Source organism: Cygnus atratus, chromosome Z, assembly GCF_013377495.2.
Source record: "Cygnus atratus isolate AKBS03 ecotype Queensland, Australia chromosome Z, CAtr_DNAZoo_HiC_assembly, whole genome shotgun sequence".
NCBI classification, from domain to species: domain Eukaryota; kingdom Metazoa; phylum Chordata; class Aves; order Anseriformes; family Anatidae; genus Cygnus; species Cygnus atratus.
The window spans coordinates 76,576,936-76,601,873 of record NC_066396.1 but is presented as its reverse complement, the minus strand read 5'-3'; the positions used below and the strand labels follow the sequence as shown (position 1 = coordinate 76,601,873).

The 24,938-nt window shown below is 37.3% G+C and overlaps 1 protein-coding gene across 3 annotated transcripts in view; it reads right to left on the bottom strand.

Annotated features, from left to right (window-relative positions):
• The window catches only part of MSH3 (mutS homolog 3), a 114,464-nt gene that overhangs the window by 4,226 nt on the left and 85,300 nt on the right, over nt 1-24,938 (bottom strand). For all 3 annotated transcript variants that reach the window (XM_035567559.2, XM_035567560.2, XM_035567561.2), the window contains exons 20-22: nt 23,274-23,431; nt 2,383-2,569; nt 2,041-2,170 (exon numbers count right to left, since the gene is read on the bottom strand). In XM_035567559.2, the coding sequence (XP_035423452.1) occupies nt 2,041-2,170; nt 2,383-2,569; nt 23,274-23,431 (475 nt within the window). The remainder of the gene's footprint in view (nt 1-2,040; nt 2,171-2,382; nt 2,570-23,273; nt 23,432-24,938) is intronic.

The following is a 24,938-nucleotide window of genomic DNA, read 5'->3' as shown; positions in this document are numbered from 1 at the left end:
AAGACTATGGTGTTATTCACTGCCATTCATTCTTTCATCTTGGAAACACAGGTTTTTGGAAACAATGGAGATTTCCATAAATACTGATGTGTCAAGCTGATTTGATCTGAGTGATCCAAGCCAAAGATTGCAAAAAATATGCCACAAAACTCATCTTAAATAAAACAATTCAAACACTGAGACAATAGACATGGGAGTAAAGATTCAGCTGAAGAAAGAAATGTGGATGTGCTGTTGCTCCCAGGCTGTGGCAGTAAACCTATTGTACTTTCGTGAGCGAAACAGTGAAGACTGCATGCAGCCTGAAGGTTCAGGCCAAGTAACACTGAAAGCAAGAAGGCTGAAGCAGCAAACTAAAATATAAAGCATAGGGTTTCAAGGACACAACACATAAGGAACAGTAAGTACATTCTCATCTCAACTGCTTGAGAGTATCAGAGATGAACAGTTCAATTAATCAGCTAGATGTGAAAGGACATACTGATGCTCCTAAAAATGATGCAGTTAATGGGGAACGTTGGTTTTGCTATAGAGTGCTCACCTAAAGACAATTTTGTATTAAACAACCTGTGCTCAACATTAATGTTTATTTCAGGGATCCCTGCTTCTAAAATTAAACAGAGTACAAAAGCCAAAGTATCCCTCCTGTCTGTATCAGACAAGCCTCCATCTGATGTTGAAAAGTTTCTGTGAGAGTATAGGTTTTGGGGAGGCACTTCTATTTTTAAAACTAACTTTCTGAAAAATATTTTTATTTATACACAGTATTTAGTGACAAATACTGAAGACCCTCTGTCTGATCAGTTTACAATGTAAGCACATAGTACAATACTAAGAATGAATTATAGGGAAAGATTAATGGCAAATACCATGCCAATTAAGAAAAATAATTCTAGTAGTGATCTAGGGAGCACGCCATTACTTTGCAAAGTGGGAAAACCAAAATAAGAACAGAATTGTCAAGTGCCTGAATAAAGCTGATCTATCTGGAAAAAAAGCTAAAGCAGTTTGTATAGAGGGAAATTCTACACCACCAACCATTTTAAGTTTGGATTGCACGTGAGTAAAGAGGACAGTGGATAAATCCTATGTGGTTTTTCAAAGTGCTTTTGAGAAGAGCCCTGTATCAAATGCTCTTCTGAATACCAAGCAGCCATAATCTTCAAGGAAGGCCTTGGCAATTTTAAATAACTAGTGAGCAGACAGGAAACAGATGGTAAGAGTCAGTTTGCACCATGAAGGGTGATCATCACTGCAGTCAGACAGAGCTGCTCAAGTTATCCATTAGCAAACAAAGAAAAGGGCTAAGCGCTAAGGTGACAAACTTACTGAAAATTCTAACTAATTCAGAGCAACAGTGAAAAGAAAAAACACTAACTCTTCTGCCTGGTTAAGAACAGAAGTGAAAGGGATTATGATAAAAAATCTGCAAAATTAGGTACGGCACAGAAAGGATAAACGTATCATCAGTCTGACTCAAATCAAGAATGGGGACCAGCAAATGAAGCTACAGGCTGTTTCAAAACAGCCTCAAAACAAACAAAAGGAGGTAGTTCCTCACACCAGTAAATGCATTTTAATGCAGTGTTAAATTTTGGAGCTCCTTGACACAGCAGAATGAAGATTTTAAAAGCATATGTGAATAAACTGGGGGAATGGACAACCTCATTGAAAAGAAATCGATCAAAGATTAAAAAACAAACAAACAGAAACCACATCTAATTCTTGAAGCCCCCTACACAGCAAGTGTTTGCAGACAGTGGGATCTTTTTGAGAAAGAGTTGCCGTATGTTTGATCCCTAATCCCTCCTGCCTAGTTCTTTTGTTATTTAGCTACTGTGAGAAGCTGGGTGAATCTTTGATCTGAGCTGGCTCAGTCATCCTTGTATTAATTTTGAGAGAGAAATGGTTGTTCAGTTTACAAACCATCAAAATTCTGTGTACAGGCTGATACTCCAGTGCATTTAGATGTATGTAACAGTTATTACAACTTCTGCCTCTACCCAAAATGCCAGAATCTCAGATGGCTTTATACTGTACCTTTTTGGTCAGCGCTTTCTTCTTCATTCACCAAGAAAGCCATGTGGTAATTACCAACTTTTTCTGGATACATCTTTTCTAGCTCACAAACTGAGGGATAGTGAGTGACAAACAGTGTCAGCGACTCCACCTACAACAATGAGATAGATGCATATGGTTTTAATTTTTTTTTCCCCGAACATACCAACAAAGCACTGGTATCCTTTATACATAAACCTTTGCTCTGAGTTTAGACATGTCACGTTTCTGCAAGAATGGAACATATACCATGTCAAAGTAAACCTACAATTAAAAAGTAAAGTAAAAAAGTATTCACAAGCACGTGTCAGACTGATCACTTACATCTGTAATAAAATGTTCCAGTGTAGCATAAGCAATAGCAATTCCATCATGTGTGCTAGTTCCTCTTCCCAGTTCATCCAAAATTACTAGCGATCTTGAAGTTGCTTTTCTTATTATCTCAGCAGTATCTGTCAGTTCTTCCATAAAGGTACTTCGGCCTTTGTAAATATTATCTGCTGCACCCATTCTGCATTGGGATACGAAGCAGATCAATTTATTAAGTTCAAATATGAATCATATACAAAGAAAAAAAGATCATGATCATGAAACCAGTTTGTTTCAAATCTCCTATTGCTGCTCCAAACAGAGCAGAAAAGCCAGGCAAAATGCCCACCTTCCAGAACAAGCCACTGTGTAGGAAAAAACAAACAAACAAACAATGGCAACAGCCCATAGTGTGTATGTGAGAGTACTCTAAAGGACTGAAAGGTCCAGAGGGAGCAATTTGTGTACCATTAAGTAACGGCTTGCATGCATTTCCCAAGGCAACAGGGCACACTAACCCTGAAGGCTTCTGGGGCGGTTAGGCTGTAAGGACAGCAGGGAACTTTTCTGTCCCATCCGTAATCTAGTCCCAAGGTAAACCTACAGACAGTAAATACTGCATCCAATGCCAGCTACAGGAATCAGGGCGGAAAGAGGAGGCAGACTAGGGGTGCATGCAATTAGCATGCATATCTTCCATCCTGAGAAATTGTACAAGGCAGCTTGCTCTCCCCTTTAAAAAGGATCCTGAGATTTCAGACCAGCCAGCACATTAGAAGGACTCCAGCAAAGGTAGCAGTGAACAGGAATATAATTTTTATTTATTAAAATTTTTCCAGTTTGTCTATCTAATGTGTATATTTTTAAATGCTAGCAACACCTGAAGGTATCAAATACTAGCACTAGAGATACAGTGGAAACTCATGTGACCAGCTATTTGTCCATTCACATAGATACAGCAGGCAATAAGAAAATAACAGGCAATAAGAAAATAACAATCATTTCTTCCAATTATAAAGGTGCACAGTCTTACTAGTATGCTAACAATAACTTTAAGAGGAGATTTCTCCTCATCCTTTTCCGTAACCGTCCTTCAACTTACCAGTCTCCGTGCAGGTGATGATTCTCCTCCACTCACCATGCACACACACACATTCCTTCGTGATTCTTACAGGTATTTTAACACCGTTTCAGATTCATGCAACCTTCAGCCCTTCTATTCATTTTGTGAAATCACAATTTTCATCCCAAAAAACTGTTAGTAATTCACCCCATTTTTCTTTTCTTGTGCAGGTTTCCGCACCTACTCAATAACTAGGCTTTCTACCTGGAAGAAATAACATTTCCTTCCTCCATATATGCTTTTCAATTACGTTAATCACATTACAATGTCACTTTGGAGATAGGTTATCATTAGCAAGCCACTGAGTAGGGCTGTAAAAATGGATTTGTTCACTCTCATCATCCAATAATATAGTTACATACAAGCCACACTGATTTAAGGAAAACTGACTCATGGGCTTAGCATATTACATTTTCAAATATAATAGCTGGCCACAACAGTATTTAAAGCCAATCAAAACCTTGAAAGAGAATCCCAGTGTAGCTTTTTTCTCTCAGTCTTTTGCTGTGTCTTTCTCTAATGTAATTGCTTTTGTTGCCTACAGAGGCACTAGCAAGATTCTCATTATTTTATGAGGATCTTATAATTGCCAAGAGTAATTGACTACCAATACCCAAACTGTCATGTTGAACACAGTATGGTTATGTTTCCTATATATTCTCCAGTTCCTGCCTTTAAAATTTTGTATGGGGGTATACATAACCTAACAATATGCAAATCTGCAATTATAAATGAACTAATTTTGGTTGGGGATAGGCATTATGATGCAATGAGCACATTGAATGGTTATGTGCAGTATTTCACTGAATATGCGTTTGCATACATACACACTGGGTACACTCCAAAAGAAAGGTGAATTTGCACATAAGCTAATTAAACTTTACATTAATTTCACTGAATTAAGTATATAGTTCAGGATATTGAGACATTGTGAAATTAAGATTTTATTAAGCCACTTGCTACTGCAATCCCGCTAAATGCCTTAAACATATACTACAATGTTAAGAGCTATGAACACATTGCCGAATTTCTCATAGTGCCCGATAACCTGGCTTGCACATTTCCTAGCTTGGTTCAGCAAGCATATACTATTGCAAAATTAAACAATCCCCATTTATTGCAAGATTGGATAGATCTACAGAGAACAATCAATTAGATCAGTTTTTAACACTATTAGCTACAAGTAAATTCACCAGGAAAATAAACATTTTTACGTCTCAAAAATCTCTGGCTTTGTAATGGGCAACTTTAACCTTACTTTCCAACCCTAGGATTATTGGCATTATTATTTGATCATTTTTACTTGGTTTTTCATTACAGAGACAGCACCTATATAGCCAGGCAGACTGTTCTGCACCTCTGACAATTACACTGAGAGTTCTCAGTTCTATTTTCTTCTAGCATTCCATTATTTCCATAGAGCCCTCCAAATCATTTAGTCATTTTGAATCTAATTTGCATTTGTGAAAACAGTTTTCAGAACTTCCTCACTAAGTGCTCAAGATACAAACAGAAATGAGTATTATCTTTCTGTTGTGCAAAAGAAGCCTTTCTTTTCAGCATCTCAAAACATTCAAATCCAACTCAGCCTTATCTACAGATCAAAAAAAACCTGTATTTTGAAATGACATACACACTCTTAAATGTCATACTTGAGAACAGATAAAATTGTTTTTTCTAGCTCTGTCCCTTATACTAGGAGAAGCAATGTGATAAGCAATATTATCCTAGAAAGAAGTGAGAATAACTATTTCAATAGTGTATGTATAAAGCAAATAGTTAAAATGCAGCAAGGCATTACTCCTTAAATATACGAAAAAAAAAAGCCATGATACAATGAATTGTTTGGGTCAAAACAGCTATTACTTTAACAATTCTTTGAGTTTAAATCAGCGATAATAAATCCCACTAAACTTCTAAAAGATTCAATTGCTTTTGTTTTATATATTAATGTATTTTGTCTCCTAAATGTTTTTATATATCAAAACATTATGCATTTTTCTGTAACGTTCAATGGAATCCAGATGATTTACCACTGTTATCAGCTGTCTATAGGTAACACTTGGGATGTTATCCTGATGAGATTGTTGGATTAGAAATCTTAAAAGAAATATTACAGATACTCTTATATATCTTAAAGTTGCCAGCACTTAAGTCACTTATTTATCTATTTATTTATTTATTCCTCTAACAAGGTGCCTACACTGGGATCAGATACTTGTCTAAATTTTATTTTAAGCAAAAGTAACCATTTCACTAGATTTTAATACTCTATTTTTAACTACAGTAGAAAACAATACAGAGAAATAAACCAAGACTAATGAGTGATCCCTAGTAGAATGATGCAGTCATGTTATTCCCTACCCAAATTCTCTTTTCTCCCTTCTCTTTCTTAATTAAAAAATATTAATAAAGAAAATCAGGAAAAAGGGTTACAACAGAATAGGACAGACACAGAAGAAAACCATTAGAGCAAGAGCAACACCACTCAACTTCACTAGCTCTGTCTGTTAAAACACCAGCTATTGGAAGCAGTGACACAGTTAATACGAAAACTTCCATTTCTGTTATGGAATTTCTAAAGTCTACGTTCAGGAAAATTACTGCATTCTGCCCACGAGGAGCGTGCAGACATCCAATGTGAAGAGTGCCTCTTTAGTGCTGGCAAGAGATCCATCACTCCTCAGCAAATGCAATTTGGCTGGAAACCACTTGTTATAATGTCTCTTTGACAGCCAACCAAATTTCATAAAATTAAAAGCTTTTCATCTTATAATATTCAACACATTTATTATGTAAAGAAAAAATACTGGGAGGCATTATCCTTTTTCAGTGCTAGATTTCAAGTGGTAAGGATTCTTGTCTATAATCTCTGTACAACACAACAGCAAATGTAGCGTTTTCATAAATTAATTTTTGGAGGATAAATTAGATGATAGACAGCACTACCTACCTTTATGCAAATCAGTTAGCACTACATGCATAACCTGTATGTGACCCCTTTGAGAAAATGATATTTTTATTTTTTTTCCCTGCAGTAGCAGCATTCAGCAGCACTGCTTTTTTAACCTGCTTTCGTGAGTCAGTGCATGCACACAACATCGACCTTTTCCAGAGCAAATGCTCACCATTCTGGGAAGATATCCTATGATATTTTGTCCTGCAGGGCTCTATAAATGCTGAGAATTTTCTAATGATACAGGGTATGATACCACTCAGAAACCCCTAGAATAAAAATAGCATTAACGTTTTCCTTGTATCCCAGGAACTTTTATGAAGTCAGTATCCATTTAAACTTGCTCTCAACAGGCATGAACTCATACTGGGGCACTGTATGTCCCTCAAAGTTACCTCAAAATCTGGTGCTTTCAAGCTCTTGATCAGCTGGGCAGGCCGAAGTCCTCTGACAGTCATCCGTGAAAAATTTGTAAGGAGGGAGGAAATGAAATTAAGGCCGCTGAGCTCTTCTTGGAGCTCCGTCACTCAGCACCCTGTTATTACTGCTCCCAAAAAAACAGTGTCCTGGAGCAGGGGACAGACTTGCAGACCAGGAATGGCTCACAGTAGTCTAAAATGACATTATTTTGGAAGGGAGCAGGGAGTGTCATCGTCATCCCCCCCTCCTGAGAATTGCTGCTGCCCTGTGCTAGCAGCCCTGGGGTAAAAGTTACAACTTGTATGTTAAACCAGAAATTGCCCTAGTGTGACAGACAGCAGTGAAAAAATGAACTTCTCAAGCAGAAAAATTCTTCTTAAGTCCACAAGTTTCTACTTGAGTCTGTTTCCATGTTATCTTTTAGAATAAGTTATCCTACTTGCTGCTGGCTTGGTTATATAACAAAGAACACCGTGTGGACCCCAGTTATTCTGTTCTTTTATGTTAGTGTGAATCCTTCACACTACTTGTGAAAATGACCAAGCAGCGGTCTGAGGCCTACCAGTAGTAAAAAAGCAACCAAATGAATTCCAAAACAAACAAAAAAGAGTTTCCTAAAGCCTTATTTTCATACATGAATGGCATCCCGATGCCATTCATTCATTTGTAGTTTATAAAACACTTAGTGTTGAAAAAAATTAAATGAAATCTAAGATTTTTCAACCTTGATTTTAAAAAGATCTACTTGACTAAAAGTCCATCCAACTAAAATACCAGAAAAATGAAACCCATTGCCTGTTGCAGCAGAATAAATCTAATTAGTGTAGAGCCTCTACGGACTGCCTTTGCAAAGACTGCAGTTATCAAGAAAAGGCATCCAGATTTCCAGGTATGGTTTGATTTCCCAGGGATCTGAATTTGAAGCCAGACTTCTCAGAAGGTACTCATAGTCAAATTATTTATTCATCAATAACAACTAACACTAAAACAGAATTACTCTTTTCTCTGAGCTTATCTCAAGCAGCAGTTGTAGAATACTGCTCCCAGCAGCAACAAAGAATTTCTTCTGTGGTTCACAGAGAACGCTGAGAAAAATACAAATAAAATACATGTGGAATGTGACCTTACAATTCCACTCACTCCCTCTCACACAACACCTTCAAAATGTCATTTCAAAGCTTGCTGTATTTGAACAGGTGTTATGTAAATTAAAATCATTTCTTTGCAGAAAACAGGTTGGAAAAGTGCAGGTATTAAGTGAAGAAGATGTTTATGAGATCAGAAAATTTGATATTGATGAATATCAAATTTGAATGGCAGAACACAATCACAATTTCATTTCAACGCTTATGTTAAGTCTTCCATTGAGCCAGGTTTTTAAGTTTCTATTAGGCACCCAGCTGCAAATTTAGTTAACTGCAGTCTTAACAGACAAATTAACAGTATTAGACAAGATTTAATATTAACATATTAACCTGAGGGGTCATTCCCACCCCTCATAATCCTCAAGCATATACAAAAAATGCAATTAAAACACAGTCCTGCCCTCCTCGTTGCAAACAGCACTTATCCAGACTTCTCAAGTTAAAAATTATTTGTAGTTTGCAAAAGGGTTTGCCGAGAAAATGAGAACAGAAGTCCTGAACTGGGACCGGCAAGCTGGCTATTGCATGCAGATCCTCTCCTACCACATTTCCAAGTACTTAGCACCTTTAACCAGAACAATCATTATGTTTTGCCCAAAAAAACAATTTGAAATCCTGCATATTTTAGAAACACTCAAACTGCTAATGAGAATTTCACAGTGGTTATTCTAAAAGTAACCCAAGTCACATAGCTTAACTTCTGGCTACTTTCCATTTACAATGGAAATTTATCTAGCAATTCTTTAGAAGATAGCATCTGCAAATTTACAACAGTTCACTGGCAAGAAACTAATGCTTCACACTCCCCCACAGAGTACTGGTAAATCATTTACTTCACTTCCATCAAGCTATTGCGGATCCAAACCAAAAACTGACAATAAGAAAAAAAAATCTTACTGAAACTGCAATTACAAAATTAAAAAACAAACAAACAAACAAACTTCTTATCCAAAGTATGACAGGATGCATTGTTATCAGGACAGTTACTATTTTTGCATTTATGGGCAACTTACGAGAAGTAAATGTGTGCAAAGTTACATGGACGACAGTGACAAAAATTAGAAAATGTTCTTAATACAAACCTATTTACAGTCAACATGCATGCACATGTTCAACTGTTTCTACAGCTGCTTATTTGCAAATTATAAATGAAGAAATATCTACGGTACGTTACCTAATTTAAAAGAGCAGTAGTTGAAAAGCTTGACAATGCATTACACATTTAGTGTAAAATACATTCTAATTTTGTAATTTATTATATGATATTCTAAGTCACTGACAAATTAATGAAACTAGTAAAACCTAAGACCACTATCAATACATACTTTGCGTTATGCTAAAAAAAAAAAAGGCAAGTCCAAAGTGATTTTAATACTCAGTTTCATAATCTTGTTTTTAACATTTTTTTCCATATCACTAGGTAGCTGAAGTAGCCAGAACAAATCATCACTTAAATCCTTATTGCCTTTCATAACTAGCCAACAGAGACATGCTGCACACACTGGCTTTGCAGTATACTCAAAGAAACAAACCTAACAGATCAGTTTTCTAGATATGAATGGCATTGATTTTTTTTTTTCCTGAAAGCCACAGGAAACAAAACCAACCATAGATTGAAGTGAACATTCAATATTTTAAAAGCTTCACCTCAACTGACAGAACCAGGTAGGACTGAGTTCAGAAGAGCCAACACCAGTCTAATCAATACAGTCACTGAATGACCAGCAGTTACCAATATTCTCTCATTTCTGATGCTTTTTAAGGCAACAGAAATACATGTGCTCTTGGGAAAGGCTTATGCTAGATCACCTAGCGATGAATACTTGAATAAGCTCTTCTCTGAAATTCAGCTGCGATACCCTCAAAAGCACTAGCACTCCTAAAAAAAATAAATAAATAAAAAGGAAAAAAAGGTCACATAAGGCATCACTGACTGTTAAAATAATCCAGCTGGTGGTTCACTCTAAAATTTTCCATTGTATTTTGAAATTGAACTTTCTTGAGTCTATGTTGCACTTTCTCCACTCCACATGAATTGCTTCCTACAGCAGCTGTCTCAGAGGAGGTGCGTGTCCAGCAGCATGACAAACACACCACAGTCCTGCAGCTGGGCAGATGAGCGGAGGAAAACCCCCAGACCTAGGCTGGGGAGTGGATTTACTTGCTAACATTTCAACTAACTCCCATGACTGAAAACTTGGAGCAGGTTACTCTAAGGCTGTGGGTTTTTGAGTAACTTAGGCAAGTGATCAGCAATGCACTTCCCTTTTCTAAGCACGTGGAAAAAAAACAAAGTTTGGTATGGCTGTGTGTCTTCTGACAGTGAGCTGAACTCCTGCAAAATTTCCCCCTCCTTCTCCCACTAATATTAAGTTCAGTCAATATCCAAAAAAAGGATAGGTTTAGTGATACTATATTTATGCTGAAGTGGACAACTCTCAGCGATTTCTGGAATCCTCTAAAACTAAAGAGTCTCTTTGGCTGGAAGTTTTACAACCTTCATCGAGATATTTGACAGAACAAAGTGCAACAACACAGACACAAAAGCAGAATTAGAACAAGCAATTAGAAGAACATTTTTAGGAACAGAGCTTTTAATGCATATATGCATAATATCCAACAATGATTTATGCTTAGGATTTCCAGCAGTATCTATAATTTTTATATTCCTATACATCCGTAAAGAATCCTGAGAAGTATGCAACCGGCATATAACTTTACAGCAAACTAAGCTGTATTCCTCCAAAAACTGTGGACAGTAATGTAAATTCTCTGTTGGAGTGTGCCCAAGCAGAGCTACAGGCTGGGAGATGAGTGGTTGGAAAGCTGCCTGGCCGAGAAGGACCTGGGAGTATTGGTTGATAGGCAGCTGAATATGAGCCTGCAGTGTGCTCAGGTGGCCAAGAAGGCCAACAGCATCCTGGCTTGTATAAGAAGCAGTGTGGCCAGCAGGTCTAGGGAAGTGATTGTGCCCCTGTACTCGGCTCTGGTGAGGCCGCACCTCAAGTACTGCGTTCAGTTTTGGGCCCCTCGCTACAGGAAGGACATGGACGTGCTCAAGCGAGTCCAGAGAAGGGCGACCAAGCTGGTGAGGGGTCTGGAGAACAAGTCTTACAAGGAGCGGCTGAGGGAGCTGGGCTTGTTCAGCCTGGAGAAGAGGAGGCTCAGGGGCGACCTTATCGCTCTCTACAGTTACCTTAAAGGAGGCTGTAGCGAGGTGGGGGTTGGTCTGTTCTCCCACGTGCCTGGTGACAGGATGAGGGGGAATGGGCGAAAGTTGCGACAGGGGAGTTTTAGGTTGGATGTTAGGAAGTACTTCTTTACCGAAAGGGTTATTAAGCATTGGAACGGGCTGCCCAGGGAGGTGGTGGAGTCGCCATCCCTGGAGGTCTTTAGAAGACGTTTAGATGTAGAGCTTAGTGATATGGTTTAGTGGAGTACTTAGTGTTAGGTCGGAGGTTGGACTCGATGATCTTGAGGTCTCTTCCAACCTAGAAATCTGTGTCTGTGTCTGTGTCTACAGGTCAGTCAGGTTTTATGTTAAAAATGTACATTTTATTGATGGTCAAGAGAAAGAACACATTAAAAGTACAATCATTTTGCTGAAAGATGTTGTAAGACTAGGTGTTCAAATTAGTGTGTTTATTTTCAAGCCATCAGTGTCAGCCCGAAGAAGCTGAAAACGTGATAAAGCCAAAAACCCACCCCTAAAACATGCACAGGTTTACACTTACTACTCTCAGATTCCACTGACGGAACTCAAGGTAATTAAGTTAATGTGCATATGTAGCTGAAGGATTGAGGCCAAGGGGGGATTAAAAAGCAGGAACTATAGCAACAGACTAGGGACAATAGCTGAAGCATTTGGCATAAGTGAACTTTTCCCCTTTAAACCTGTGGACGCTCCTGAAAATCCAATTCACATTGTGACTAGGTTAAATCCTAGCATGGGTCAGTTTTAGAAAGGTAAGTACCGCCATTTCGGGGAAGGAGTTTCAGCCCAGCCTTCCTGTAAAACAGCTGGTCAGCTTCACATGCAAATTTTCTTCTTCCTTTTTTTTTTTTTCCCCTGTATACCATTACAAGCCTTCCAGTTTTCAGGGATAGTATAATATGCAGCAGAAATTATTTTATATATCTCCTTGTAGATATAAGTAACTGTCTGTTATTGTCTTAAATGAATTTTCAAACTTGATTTACACCCCTGCAAACAAAACAGTTCTTTGTACTTACAGATTTTACCAAATGCCATGTATGTAAACTGAAGACTGTTTTATTAAATATATACGTTATTACATGTATATGAGATACAGACCTAACAATGCAGATGCACGTTACTATGAAATAAACAGACATGAAACTAAATTAGCTATAAATACATGCAACATAATTTAATAATATTCTGTAGTTACAGAACACTGTCAGAAGTAGCTACAGTTCAAATGCACTCCATATATCCAAGACATAACTTTTATGAAAAAAAAAAAAAAAAACAGAACAAAAACATTTTCATTTTAACAACACTAACTGCAACTTTTACTCATTCTCTTCTTTTTCAAAAAGAATATCTCCACGTGATAGAAAATAGGTGCAAAGAATTTAATACAACCTCCTTTTTTTTCCCTGAAAGCTGAGAATAATTTACCCCAGAAGTGTAATTATATGACTGTAAAGCATAAATGAAAGGCTTAAGTCATTTTTGTTATTCTGGCAATAAACACAAATACAATTAAGGAAGAACAAAATGAAACAAATTACCGTGCCATAAAGAAGTAATATTTCTGAAAATTACTTCTGGGTCTTGACAGCTAGCAAGTTCTGTTGGTCTGACTGTCACTGTTGCTTTCCAGAGTAATACACACACTAAAACAATTCTTGTTTAGCCTATCTGTACACAGAATTCTAGTATGAACTTGCCAGTCACTTGGGATTGCTTATTATGAACAGTTCCTTACTTCTCTGCACAAAACGCAAATTAATGTGTACAGCAAAAATAATAAGCATTGCCACATGTAATACAATGGTGTGAAAAGAGACCTTTTGTTCTGACATTTTCTGACCCTTATCTTTCAGAGTCTAACTGCATGGGCAAATCAAGAGAACATAGTTGTCTTCAAAAGAATATGTGAACTCCTAAAATTTAAAAAAAATATTTTCAGGTGAAAATAAATAAATAAATAAATAAATAAATAAGGCATCAACAAAGCTTTTGGCCAAAACCATGAAGTTTATAGAAAAGTAACTCTGCTAAATAATTAGCTCCTCCATAGCTTCTGTTCAGCATTCTCTCAAGGCAATTCCTGTATTACACAGGATGCCTGCAGACAGCCCTGGCAACCACAGCTGTCACCTCAAGAACGGAATTTCATAGCTTAGGTTTTATGATGGAGATATTAAGAAGCTGATTAGCTGAATCTTCATGCCAGATTTTGTGATCTAACTGATATTTCTAGGACTGACAGGAAGACTAATCTTCATAATCCTACTTTGTAAGCCTCAAAAAATCAATAAAGCTTAATACAGCAATAAATGGAACCAAGGACTTTCGGAGTTTGGTAATTGGTCTTTTGAGTTAAGACAGTAAAGTTCATAAACATGAGAGGTTATAGGTTATTCTGGTAAAATATTACAGATATTGCCATAAAGGATAACTACTTATTAAGTATGTGAATGCCCATAATCTATGCCACTCCAACCCAGTGATCAGACTCATTTCTGAGGCTGTGGCTGACACAAGAATTCAGAGAAAGGCACAGAAACTGTGACATGGGAATAATGTTGAACTTCTGAGAAATATTTATTTTTGCTAAAGATTAAAAATGAAAAATCACATATACACGAACTCATGTATAATTCCAAGTATATTTTATTTCAGTTTAAAAGCTATTACCAAATCCCAATCAATTTAGCTCCCTAGGAGCAAAAAGCAGTAACTTTATATTCCACTCATATAACAAAGGTCTAAAATCAAGATGGGACGGGCTTATTTAAAACATGAAGGCTCCCCATGTCTTTCCTGCATACCAGCACCCATTTTGAAAAGCTATCAGCATGCTTCCCCCTTAACAATCAAGGTTAAGCACACAGTGTAGATTTGGATGGAAGACACATTTTTTCATGTTTAGTGAAAACACTGCATAGGAAGAGACTTCTAATCAAGAATGTTTCTAAACCATTTTAAAGCAGGTGAGTTCCTGGGCAGTCTCTTTGCAGATGAAGTTCATCCATGAAATGAACAATGCGTAAGTAGGAAAGAATATAACAAGCTGAATTCTGGTCAGAACGAACTGCGCTGTTTTTCAACCATTGCTTTCCTATTGCTGGGCAAATAACACAATTTCTGCTGTGAAGCTCTGAAAAAATGGAGCTTGTTATTTATTTATTATTTTAAACAAGCATCTGTAATTTTTTCCCCTCTGTCCTGCTCCTGTGTTGCTGCCTTCCACTGACCTGCTAGTAAAACCAGAATTAAATAAGTGCAACGTTACTTGCCCAGATAAAAAAAAAAAGCTGGGAAGTTTTTGCCATCAGCAGTTAGACCAATGGAACACCCATTTCCACTAATACTTGACAAGCCCTATTTCACTTTTATTCTTTAGTGATTTACCTCAGATCTCAATCCATTGTGAAGTGTCTGGAAAGCATCTCCCATTCAATTTTTGTTCTGAGTGAAACATTTTCTGTTTCTTGCTTCACATACCACTCCATACTGTGCTTTCCAATTTTCTGAAGATTTCTTTAAAAACGTACTCTGAACAAGCCTTGCAACATTTTAGTCTGTTAAAGTAAATCATGCAATTTTAAATACCTTTCAAATTTTAATGATGGTGACATTCCAATGAAGGAAATTAAAAATAAATACAAACATCCAAAATTGATTGCCCAAATGTTTGCAGATGCTAATAACGTATTTGCTTTACATCATGATTTTTAATTATACTAAAATTTGTAATGATGCCATAAATATCTGCTTAAAAATATTATGCTTGTTTAGAGATAAAATACTGAGGTTTGTCTACTAGTTTCTTTCAGCTCCTCATACTTGACAAAACAGTAATGAGTGTGTCAAATTCTCAGAATTAAATAGCTGTTAGTTTTTAAGGAGGTAACATCCAAATGTTTATTAGAAGACCTGTCCTCTTTTGAGAATCAATTCTATCTTTTAGTGACCAGACAGACATTTTGAATAAAACATACAGAAAAAAAGAATTACTGTATGCTTAACGCAGATTCTTGAATACCTTGACAATTCAAGAAACATGGATTTAAAAGGGCTGGATTTCTTTTTTTTTTTTTTTTTCCTAAGTTTACTTTGAGGAAATGCTCCGTTGCTAAACCCTCCTCTTAGCTTTAAGAGTATTTCTTTCCACTTTATCATCTCTTATAGACCATGCCAAAAAAGGGCAACTACTGGGGACCTTAAGAAAACTTTAGTTATTCCTAAAGATCACTTAACTATATCAAACTGTAAGAATTTGCTACACCTAGTCACAGTTCTGCTTTTGTAATAATACACTTGAAGGTTGAATAAACTTGCTTCTTCTACAAGGGAGAGCAATTACAGACGGATAGCCATGCTCTGCTGTACACAGTAAGTAGACTTGACAGAAAAATCGTATTACCTGTGTGCTCTTGAGTGTTCTGCATCTCAAGTTTGTGCTCTGCAGCTGATCATCATGCCATTGACAACACATGAGATTCTTCCAGCACAAGGAGCAGCAGAAATAAGTAGCGTATACCAATGAGAAAGACGTCTGACACAGACCTTGCAGAAATAGATACCTGCACTCCTTGCAAGGATTACAAAGACAGGTTAAGAAAACAGGCCAAAGGCCATGTCCATCCCGCATTCTTGCGGTCACAAACTTTCCCTATTTCCTGGACAATAAATTATCTTTAAGGTGCCAATTCTTACAGCAGAAAAATAATATGGATGAAAGTATCCATGATGGTTCTAGTGCCTCAGGCAAAAAATGTCACTTCAGTGTATATAAATGTCCCTCCCTCCTCATGTATTGGCAGTGTGGATCTTATTGCACCTGATTGACATGGGTCCTTTTACTCCCTGGATGATGGAAATGAGGACTGCCAGTCACATCCCTCAAGCAGGGATTCAAATACTGCTTTTTCAGATCTAACATCAAGCTCACATCCAAAAGAGTGTACAATGTTCACAAATTTTCATGAAATAGCCTGCAAGCTCTGCAGATTTCTGGATCAACTGAAGATATTACATGAGCAGTAGCAGCAAGCCTTGACAGGCAGCATGTGAGGCACAGTCACCAGCAGCAGAGCAGTAGCCTGCATTGAGTTATCCACTTCGAGAAATTCTGTGATGAAATGTCTTAGCCTTCAAAGCAGCTTCCTACTGACAAAAAAAACCCTAAGTTTCATCAGTGTCACCATGTGAAGTGAGGTATATGTAGAAATGACACCATTTCTTCTTTAGACTGTAATGCACAATATAAGTTGACTGCCTGATTTGTGCAAAGGGCTGAAAACATAGCTGCTCACATTATGCAGAGAACACAGAGGACAAAAGGAGCTTTCTTTCCCTGTTGCCTACTCTGTTTCTTAGAAGAGAAGTAAGAGTTGTACGGTCAGCAGTACTGGGGTACCTCTACAACAGAGTGATACTCAAAGTTTCAAGAAATCAGGCTCAACTGGGATAAAAAAGCCAGGCTGGAATATGATACTCTGGGAGACACTGGCACGACTTACCTTGCTCACTGACACTCCTGTGCAAGAATGAGTAACATGGGATGTAACATGGGATGTGTTTTCAAGCACAGATTCAGCCTATTCAGAGTTGATTTTCTGGACTCTAGAAAGACTAAGCAGATGAGGGGTAAGTACATTCCCGTGAACTGTGTCACTACATCCATAGCTTGTGAGGACATAACTGACACTGACTTGGGTAGGCCTTCAGACGCAATAGCAGGAGGTGATCTTAGGTTGGTAAGCCTCTCAATAACACTGTTGTTATTTGCAGAAATCGCAATTCCTTCTCTTTGCTAAACTCAGAATCACTCTTCTTTGGCAAGGTATTTATGCTTGGAACTGGATCTCAGCTGTTGGAATTGCATAAAATGACCCAACTGAGGCCAGTGGTCAGGGAGATGTATCTCATTATTTCAGTGTTGGATGAAGCTGCCAGTTCTCAACCAATGTAGAAAACATCTTTTCCTCTCCTCTGCCTCCTCCCTCACCTTATAAGCTCACAAAAGCTGAAAAGTTTCTTATGTTTGAAGGGCAGTAAGTTAGACCTCTGAGCTGGGGTCTGAAGACTACCTTCACGGACAACTCCAAGACGTTTTGCCTGAAACTGATGTTCTCCCTCAGCTTCTACATCTGGGAACGCAGGAAGACCACATGCATGCCAGAGACATGTGCAAGCACCTCAGCGTGACACAGCTTCTGCTGAAACAATCAGAAGCATCAGGTCACTGCATTAAGTCAGCCTAATTTATATGGCTCTGCAACTTTGTCATGCTATAAAGACATGTGAGGATCAGCTGCCCAAAGATTTCTGTACTCTACTTTTAGTTGCATGAACAGCTATTACACTTTTTCAAAATTATTACACACGGAAGACATACAAGAAAATAACAAAATAGCTATGTAACTTGAACACTGGAACAGTATCTGAAGGACCCTGTATATAGACACACAAGTATGATCTAGAAGAACAAATCCATCCACCCCTGAGGCGAGCAATGGCCATCTGTTTTCACAATGTTTTATGAAGAACAGTGGAATTTGAACTGAGTTCCTCCTAACTATAGACTCAGCAATTAGGAATGCCTTCTATGTTAAAAATACATCTAAATCACCTGTTACACGGATAAAATGTAGGTCAAAGTCGTGCATATCTAAGTACAGATCATGTGATGTTCAGAGCCAATACCAAGACAATTGTCTTGAAGTGCCGGCAACCTGCACGTCCTACATAAAACAAAAGAATTAAACTGCTGCTTATCTAGGTAACCTTCAACTACCAGTTAACTTGTATTGCCAACCGCCTCCACCCCTCGGTTTTCTTAATATACCCTGACAATTCAAACACCATTCCTTTGCCATTACGAAGATTAAAGACAAACCAGACTCAGTAAACAGAAAGAGAACTCCTTTGAAAGAGAGGAGGTGCGTGAGTGGGCAATCTACATGCATCTCACTGATGCTTCTTTGTATTCCATTAACCTTTAAGCATGTAGTACATAACCTGCAAGAGGCAGCTTTCAAATGCTGTTAAGCACTCTGCAGCATACTAGTTCAGGCAATTGAAGCTGTCCTTTAAATAGCATGCCCAGCTTGGCTGACGGTACAAAAGCCTCACGGAACATGCATGGTGCTGTAGTGTGACTGTGCTTACTGGTGTCTGACCACTGGGATAAATGCAATAGCTTTCATTTTAACACAACAAGAGAAAGGTAGGCAGGTAAGTACTCTAGAAAGGAATTCCTTCTTTTGCCTCTCACTGTCTCCTAGCGTTGGTAGGAGTTGTCTTCTTAAAGGTACACTTTCTACTGAAAGCTTGTGATTTCAAGAATTTGATTCTTAGGATTCTGAATACAAGACCTTCGGTAATCTGAACTATTAATTTGCTTGCTTATTTGAACACATTTTAGCTTCAAATTGTTACAGCTTTCTTTGGATCTCAGTTTTGAAAACTGACCCTTATGAAGAGCTACTGTTGACCTACAGGAAGTGGATTGAAGGTTTCTAGCTCTAGGAAATTATTTCAATAATAGATCAAGTGCGACCTCTTTACAGGTCAGCTTTCTTCAGCAGCTATACACTGTTTGAATGCACTATTAGGTCAATAGAATTTCTTTCATTAGTTCCTCCATATGTGTGTGTCCACACTTGCTTTGTCATTTTACAAAACACACAGAGAAACATTATATTACTATCAATGTCTGAATAACTAAATGAGTAGAAGAACTAACACAAATTGAAGATTAATTTAAAAGAAAAATTGAACCCATTTACTGCATTAAGAACTTTCAAACATATTGAAGAATTAAACATTCAAATCCCAGTAAAAGTCAATACAGATTGGGCATTGACCTTCCCAAAACTCTAAAATTCCTAGCTATAATGAAAGTGATTAAATGAAATTCTATGAGCAAAGCTTGCTTGAAAACATTATCCATTATTGAAAAAAATGAAGAAAATATCCACCAACAAAACATCCTCAAAAGACTGTGTGCTCCTTCCTCGTTACATAGCTTCCCTTACAGCTGGCACAGCAAAAGGTCTGAAAAATAGTAACTTATTTGTACAAAAACAGTTTACACATACATTGACTCATGAAAAAGTGAATATGGATATGTGGAAGTTCAAGTGAGAGATTTATACAAACACTTTTATACTCAAATGCAGAAATTATTCCAAATATAGCTTTAAATAAAAATAGAAAAATACAGAGAATTATTATCTCTGTATTCTGATGCTTTGAAGCTTGAGCCACTTAAAAATGAAGCAGACCTTTTACTCTACATTTCATATCCCTCTCAACACCTGCTTTCCAGGATGAGGACCAAAGCATTGCCGTGGAAATGGCAAGGTTGTTTTTACACATAAGAAATGATGGAATCTGGTGATAGCCCACAGGAGCACTCAAAAACCTGCTCAAGTGAATAAAGCAAATGGAGGGAGGATTGGAAGAAATTACTCATGCCCCCCAAAGTTTTCAGTTTGCAGACTTGTAATAGCACATCACCTGGGTTTAGGGGCATTATGCAGTGAAACGATCTCTCCTTTTCCCCCTCTTTAGGATGAAATTATCAACTCTACTCAGAAATGTTTGGACTAGCCCTAGCACTGTATTGTATTTGTACACCTCATAATGAAGATAAATCATTGCTATTTCCACTGTACCTCTAAGCAAGACATTTCCTTTAAACTACAACCCTTTTGCAGCTTTAAAACGTTTAATATAATGCACTATTTAAAGTCAATTTAGAGAAGCTATAATACATAAATACTAAATATATCCAAAGGAATAACCATAGTAGCAACCTTTCAATTTCCATGGAAACCCTACTTAAAACACAAGATACAAATCCTAGATGAATGTTAATCTCTTAAACCTATATAAATTCACACTTCAAAGATGCAGTCTACAATCAAAAATGTGACTGAAGTATAAAGCATCAATATTCAAAAAAAATTTAGGAAGCACCAGAACTGTTGGTGCTCCCGATGCACAGAACTCCTCACACAGTCAGCCTGTAAAGCACCCCTCGCAGCAGGGGTGCTATGGTAATAGCAGCATCTAGAAATACAACACATCAAGGCAGTGATGAAAATAACTTGGAAGCTGACATCTTCCTGTGGAATGTTTTTAAAAGATTAAAAATATACCAAAGTTATCAACAAAAAATCCCATTTTCCAGCAAGACACTTATGGCCTGGGGTGGCAGTACAGAAAGGATGTCTGCATAACTGCATCCTATTAAAAATAAAAACAGATAAAGAAAACAGATTAAAAACCCTGAACTGTGAGTGAGTTAGAGAAAGAGCATGAACAGAAATTTCTTCAAGCTCACTCCCTACCAGAATAGAGTTCCTGGCAAAAGCTGAGGCTTTAGAAATGTCAGCCAGTCAGAGCATTAAAGAAACAATGTAGGACCTATCATGTCATATCTGAACTTATTATTTCTCTCCTCCAACTAAGCATTACAATCTGTAACAAAATTAACTTCCTAGGGCTAAGAAATATCCTGAATATAACAACACATTAACCTGTCCTGATGAAATTACGTAATTTAAGACCTTCTCCAGAACCCTGAAGGAAACAAAACAAAACAAAACAAAACATAGAAGTGCCTGCTTCCTTGGCAGTCTCTGAGTTGCAGAATCTGATCGGTTATTCCTTTTCTCACTGGAGAGGGTGAAGTTCACGATTTGGGTATGGTTAAAATGAAGCAGAAGTTACACAAAGACCAGACTGGGCATTGCAGCTACTGAAGATCAGACACAGCGGGACAGAAAACAGCCCTGAGAACTCACCTACCCAGAGAGCATGGACGATCACTACTTGGATATACAGAGCTAGGAAGACCCCTAAACTCCACAGGCAGAAGCAGAATCAACGTGCAAGCACCCTCCTAAACATTTGTACTGGAAGGAAAGCCACAGCTGGATCAAGATCTAATATCCCATACATACATAGCAAATCGCTAATACCTGTCCCAACAGTACAATTCATTCCCTTAATTTACATTATACAGAAGCGAAATGTTTAAATCAATGCACAGACAAGCAGTTCCACTGCATCTTTTACAGATCTGAAGTGACCATTTTGGACTTCTGAAGGAATGTATTACATAAAGCAGCTTTTTTGCTTCCTGTTACTCTTATGTTAACCTTTTAACTAATGCATGATTATTACTTTGTAAATAATAAAATTTCAATGTGTTCTTGATTGATTTTGAGCCAATTAGTTTAATAAATTACCAGTGCAATGACAAGAATTTAAACAATTCTTTAGTATACTTTTTGAGTGCTCATCATTTCAATTTTGACACATTTCACATTAATTGAAGAAAGGCATATCCATCCGAGTTTCCAGAGCTAATTTAGACAGGGAAGAAAGTTAATCCCCTGGATTAGAATCTCATTGGGCTCCAAATTAAATGGTCTGAAACCTCACAGCCAGTATGTGACATACCCTAATCCCTTTGGCTTGAAATCAAAAAGCACAAAGCAGCATGACAGAAGGTAAAACTGTTATGAGAACAGAAGCAAAAATATCCACAATGCAGAAAAAAGCTAAGTGGAGTCAGAGAAACGCACTGGGAACAGGTGAAACTCAGATATATTAAATTCAAGGATTTCACACTACAGAGGACAGAAAACAACTTGTTCACTTGCCAGTGGGCACATAACAAAATCGCACTCCTTAGTGATTGTGTCACATTCCTCAATCTTTCTGCTGAAATAATCCTGTTGTAATGATAGTCAAACAAAATTAGAGGAAAAGGGATACTGAGTGTAAGAGAAACACATTTATGCTCTTATGGCTGGAAATTAAGTCAGTGTGAACACAAAAGCAGCACTCTGTGTTCACTGAAGAAACACAGAGCGAGACAAAAATAATCTTCAAATTGTTAGTAACATTGGAATATTTTTGCTGTAAAATAAATTACGTCTTGTGTATCTCCACATCCCCTCAGAAATGCTCATTCAATCAAACAGTCAATTACTTTCAACATAGGGTAGGGAAAAAAAGGTGACTATTTTGAATTTTCAGCTCCAATTAATTTTGGAACAATAATACAAATTGTTTTCTAATTTGTTCAATGGCTTAGCACTGAAGTGCATCAAAGCATTATTTTGTTCATTTTTGTCATGACACAGTGAGGCATAAGAATACAGTATCTTTGTATGATGGAGCAATCCCATATGAGCAATATTTCAAATTCTGTGTTAAAAGTTAACTCTGAAAATGCAATCTTCCATCACATTTCATGGAGGATAATTCTACCACAAATATATAATCTTTGTGAAACTCAGAACCATAAATAATTATCCAGCTCAAATGGCACCAGTAACACAGAACTTTTGCTGATTAAAAAAAAGAGAGAAAAGAGGAAGGAGAAAAAAGGCTGGATAATCCTCGGTAATATCTGACTATTGAAAAAAAGTTCGGACTGTGCTGGTAATCTTTAAAATTTATTCAATGTTATTTTAAAAATGAGACTAAGACATGCCAGGTAAAATGAACTGCCATTATTCATTCTTTAAAAGACATCAAGTAACATATATACAAGACTGATAGTACAGAAAAGAGAGTAAGAATAGGGTATATGTGGACCCAAATTCTCAGTCCCAAATATTGGAAGTATGTACAACTGTGCTGCACAGCAGAAACTGTGACATGATTTTCAGAGTTAACAGCATTCATTTTAGGGGAAATATCAAATAGGTATCACCCAGCAGAATATTTGACTGAGATGTCCATTCAGGCAGATGCATTTAAACATCTAAATCTTAAATGAGCCAGACACATTAACATTCTCATCCTTTAAAGACTCAAAGATTCCAAAATAGTTTCTGTAGTCAAACAGCTGGCCAGAAAACCATGAAACAAAACCTAACAACCAGTGTGGGTATTTAAAAATGAAGGAGAAAACTAAGTATAAATTCTAATGTTCTACATGAAAAACAAAATTGTATTTTGATATACACACACCCACACACCCCATGCTGTAGTAAAGTTTTTGTAAACATACTGAAAATTTTGAAAGATTACCTGGTAAAAATACCATCCACAACACCAATTGTTGACTCCTCTGCAGGAACGTAGGAACCAATCTGTGCCATGACTGTGATCAATGCAACTTGCTTTATATAGGAGCTCTTTCCTCCCATGTTGGGTCCAGTTATTATCATGACCCTTTCACCATCTCCCTGGAAACACAGAACAGTGGTTAAACATATTGTCTGCATATGATGCATATAGAAAATCTGGTGTGTATACATATGCTCAGAAAGATACAGGACATGTCCTCAGGATTAAACGTTCTGCTTCTATTTGAACAGCTTCATTCATTCTTAGAGTTCATCACATTCACTTCTCAAGATATAATGCATTCTCAGATGGATAAATCTTCCTAAGATCTCTCCAGGCTGGTGAGAGAGAAGCATAGCAATCAACACTCATTGCTCTGGAGAAATATGGACAGAGTGAGGAAGAATTTTCCCTTTCTCCATCAAGAAACCAAGAAAGCACTCCAAGAACTTTCTGTGCAGTTTTCTTTGGAGAACGGGAGAATCTCATCAGCTTTCAGAATAGGCACCGTCACCCCAATTTGGTTGTGATCTGGATTCCTCTCCACTTAGAGTTCTCATTACCAAATGGGACAAAGATCCGACCCAGATGTTAAACCCTTCAACGTACCCACATCCAAACAGACTGGGTACTACAAGAAATCAAGACATCTCTGAGTTTAGCAGTACTTGGCTGTAACACAGATATTTCAAGCAGACTGCATCCAATCTCCGATTGATCAGTTTATCTAATCGTGAAGTCCTATGGAAGATGTATCAGACACGAGAGTTCATCTCAGCTGTAATACCTCCTATAGTACCTAAAACTGTCTATGGCTCCAAAACAAAATATTCTTCCTCTGGTGAAAGACAACTCCTTACACAAAATTAAAACTCACCAATGAACATATAAGGCTTTCTCAGGGCCTGAATCAAGACTAGGAAATTAAGTTATGCAAGGACTTCAGATAAACAGACTTTTATTTTGTACTACAACTTACAACGAAATCCAACAATTTATGAATTAACCAAAAGTCAGAATATTCCATTGCCCCATGGGACCGGCATAGAGGAAAGGATAAGCTCTGCATAATGAATATTAGCCACACTACTTAGGAAATTTGGAGGTCATCAGGCACTGTGACAAGAAAAATACAAATATCTCCCCAGAATCTCCTCACAATCTTTACAGATTTGCTTTTCTTTTGGGCTTTCATTCTTGTCAACAGGGAGGCAAATAAAATTCATATAGGACTGACACTTTTATTTCATAATTCAGATCATACAGAAAGTACATGCAACCAGTATTTATTATATGTAAAAGCTGTTTTAAACAGCTTTTTAAGCTGTTTCAAACAGCTAAAACAACAACAACAAAACCAAAACACATTCATAAGGAACTTGCAATAAAGTTAAAACACAGAAAATGACATTATCAGGAATGAAGGATGGATGTAATAAAATGCACATGACTATATGGGAACAAAATTCATAACATTCTATTCTCTGAGGTATAGTTTCAATACTGCTACTAAAACTTTGTCAGGGCCACCACCACTTTGCTCAACACAAGAATTTACAGATACTTAAAAGCAGAATGAGTTAATCCACAAGTTTCTTGCATGTGTGTGGTGTTCCTCCAGGGTCC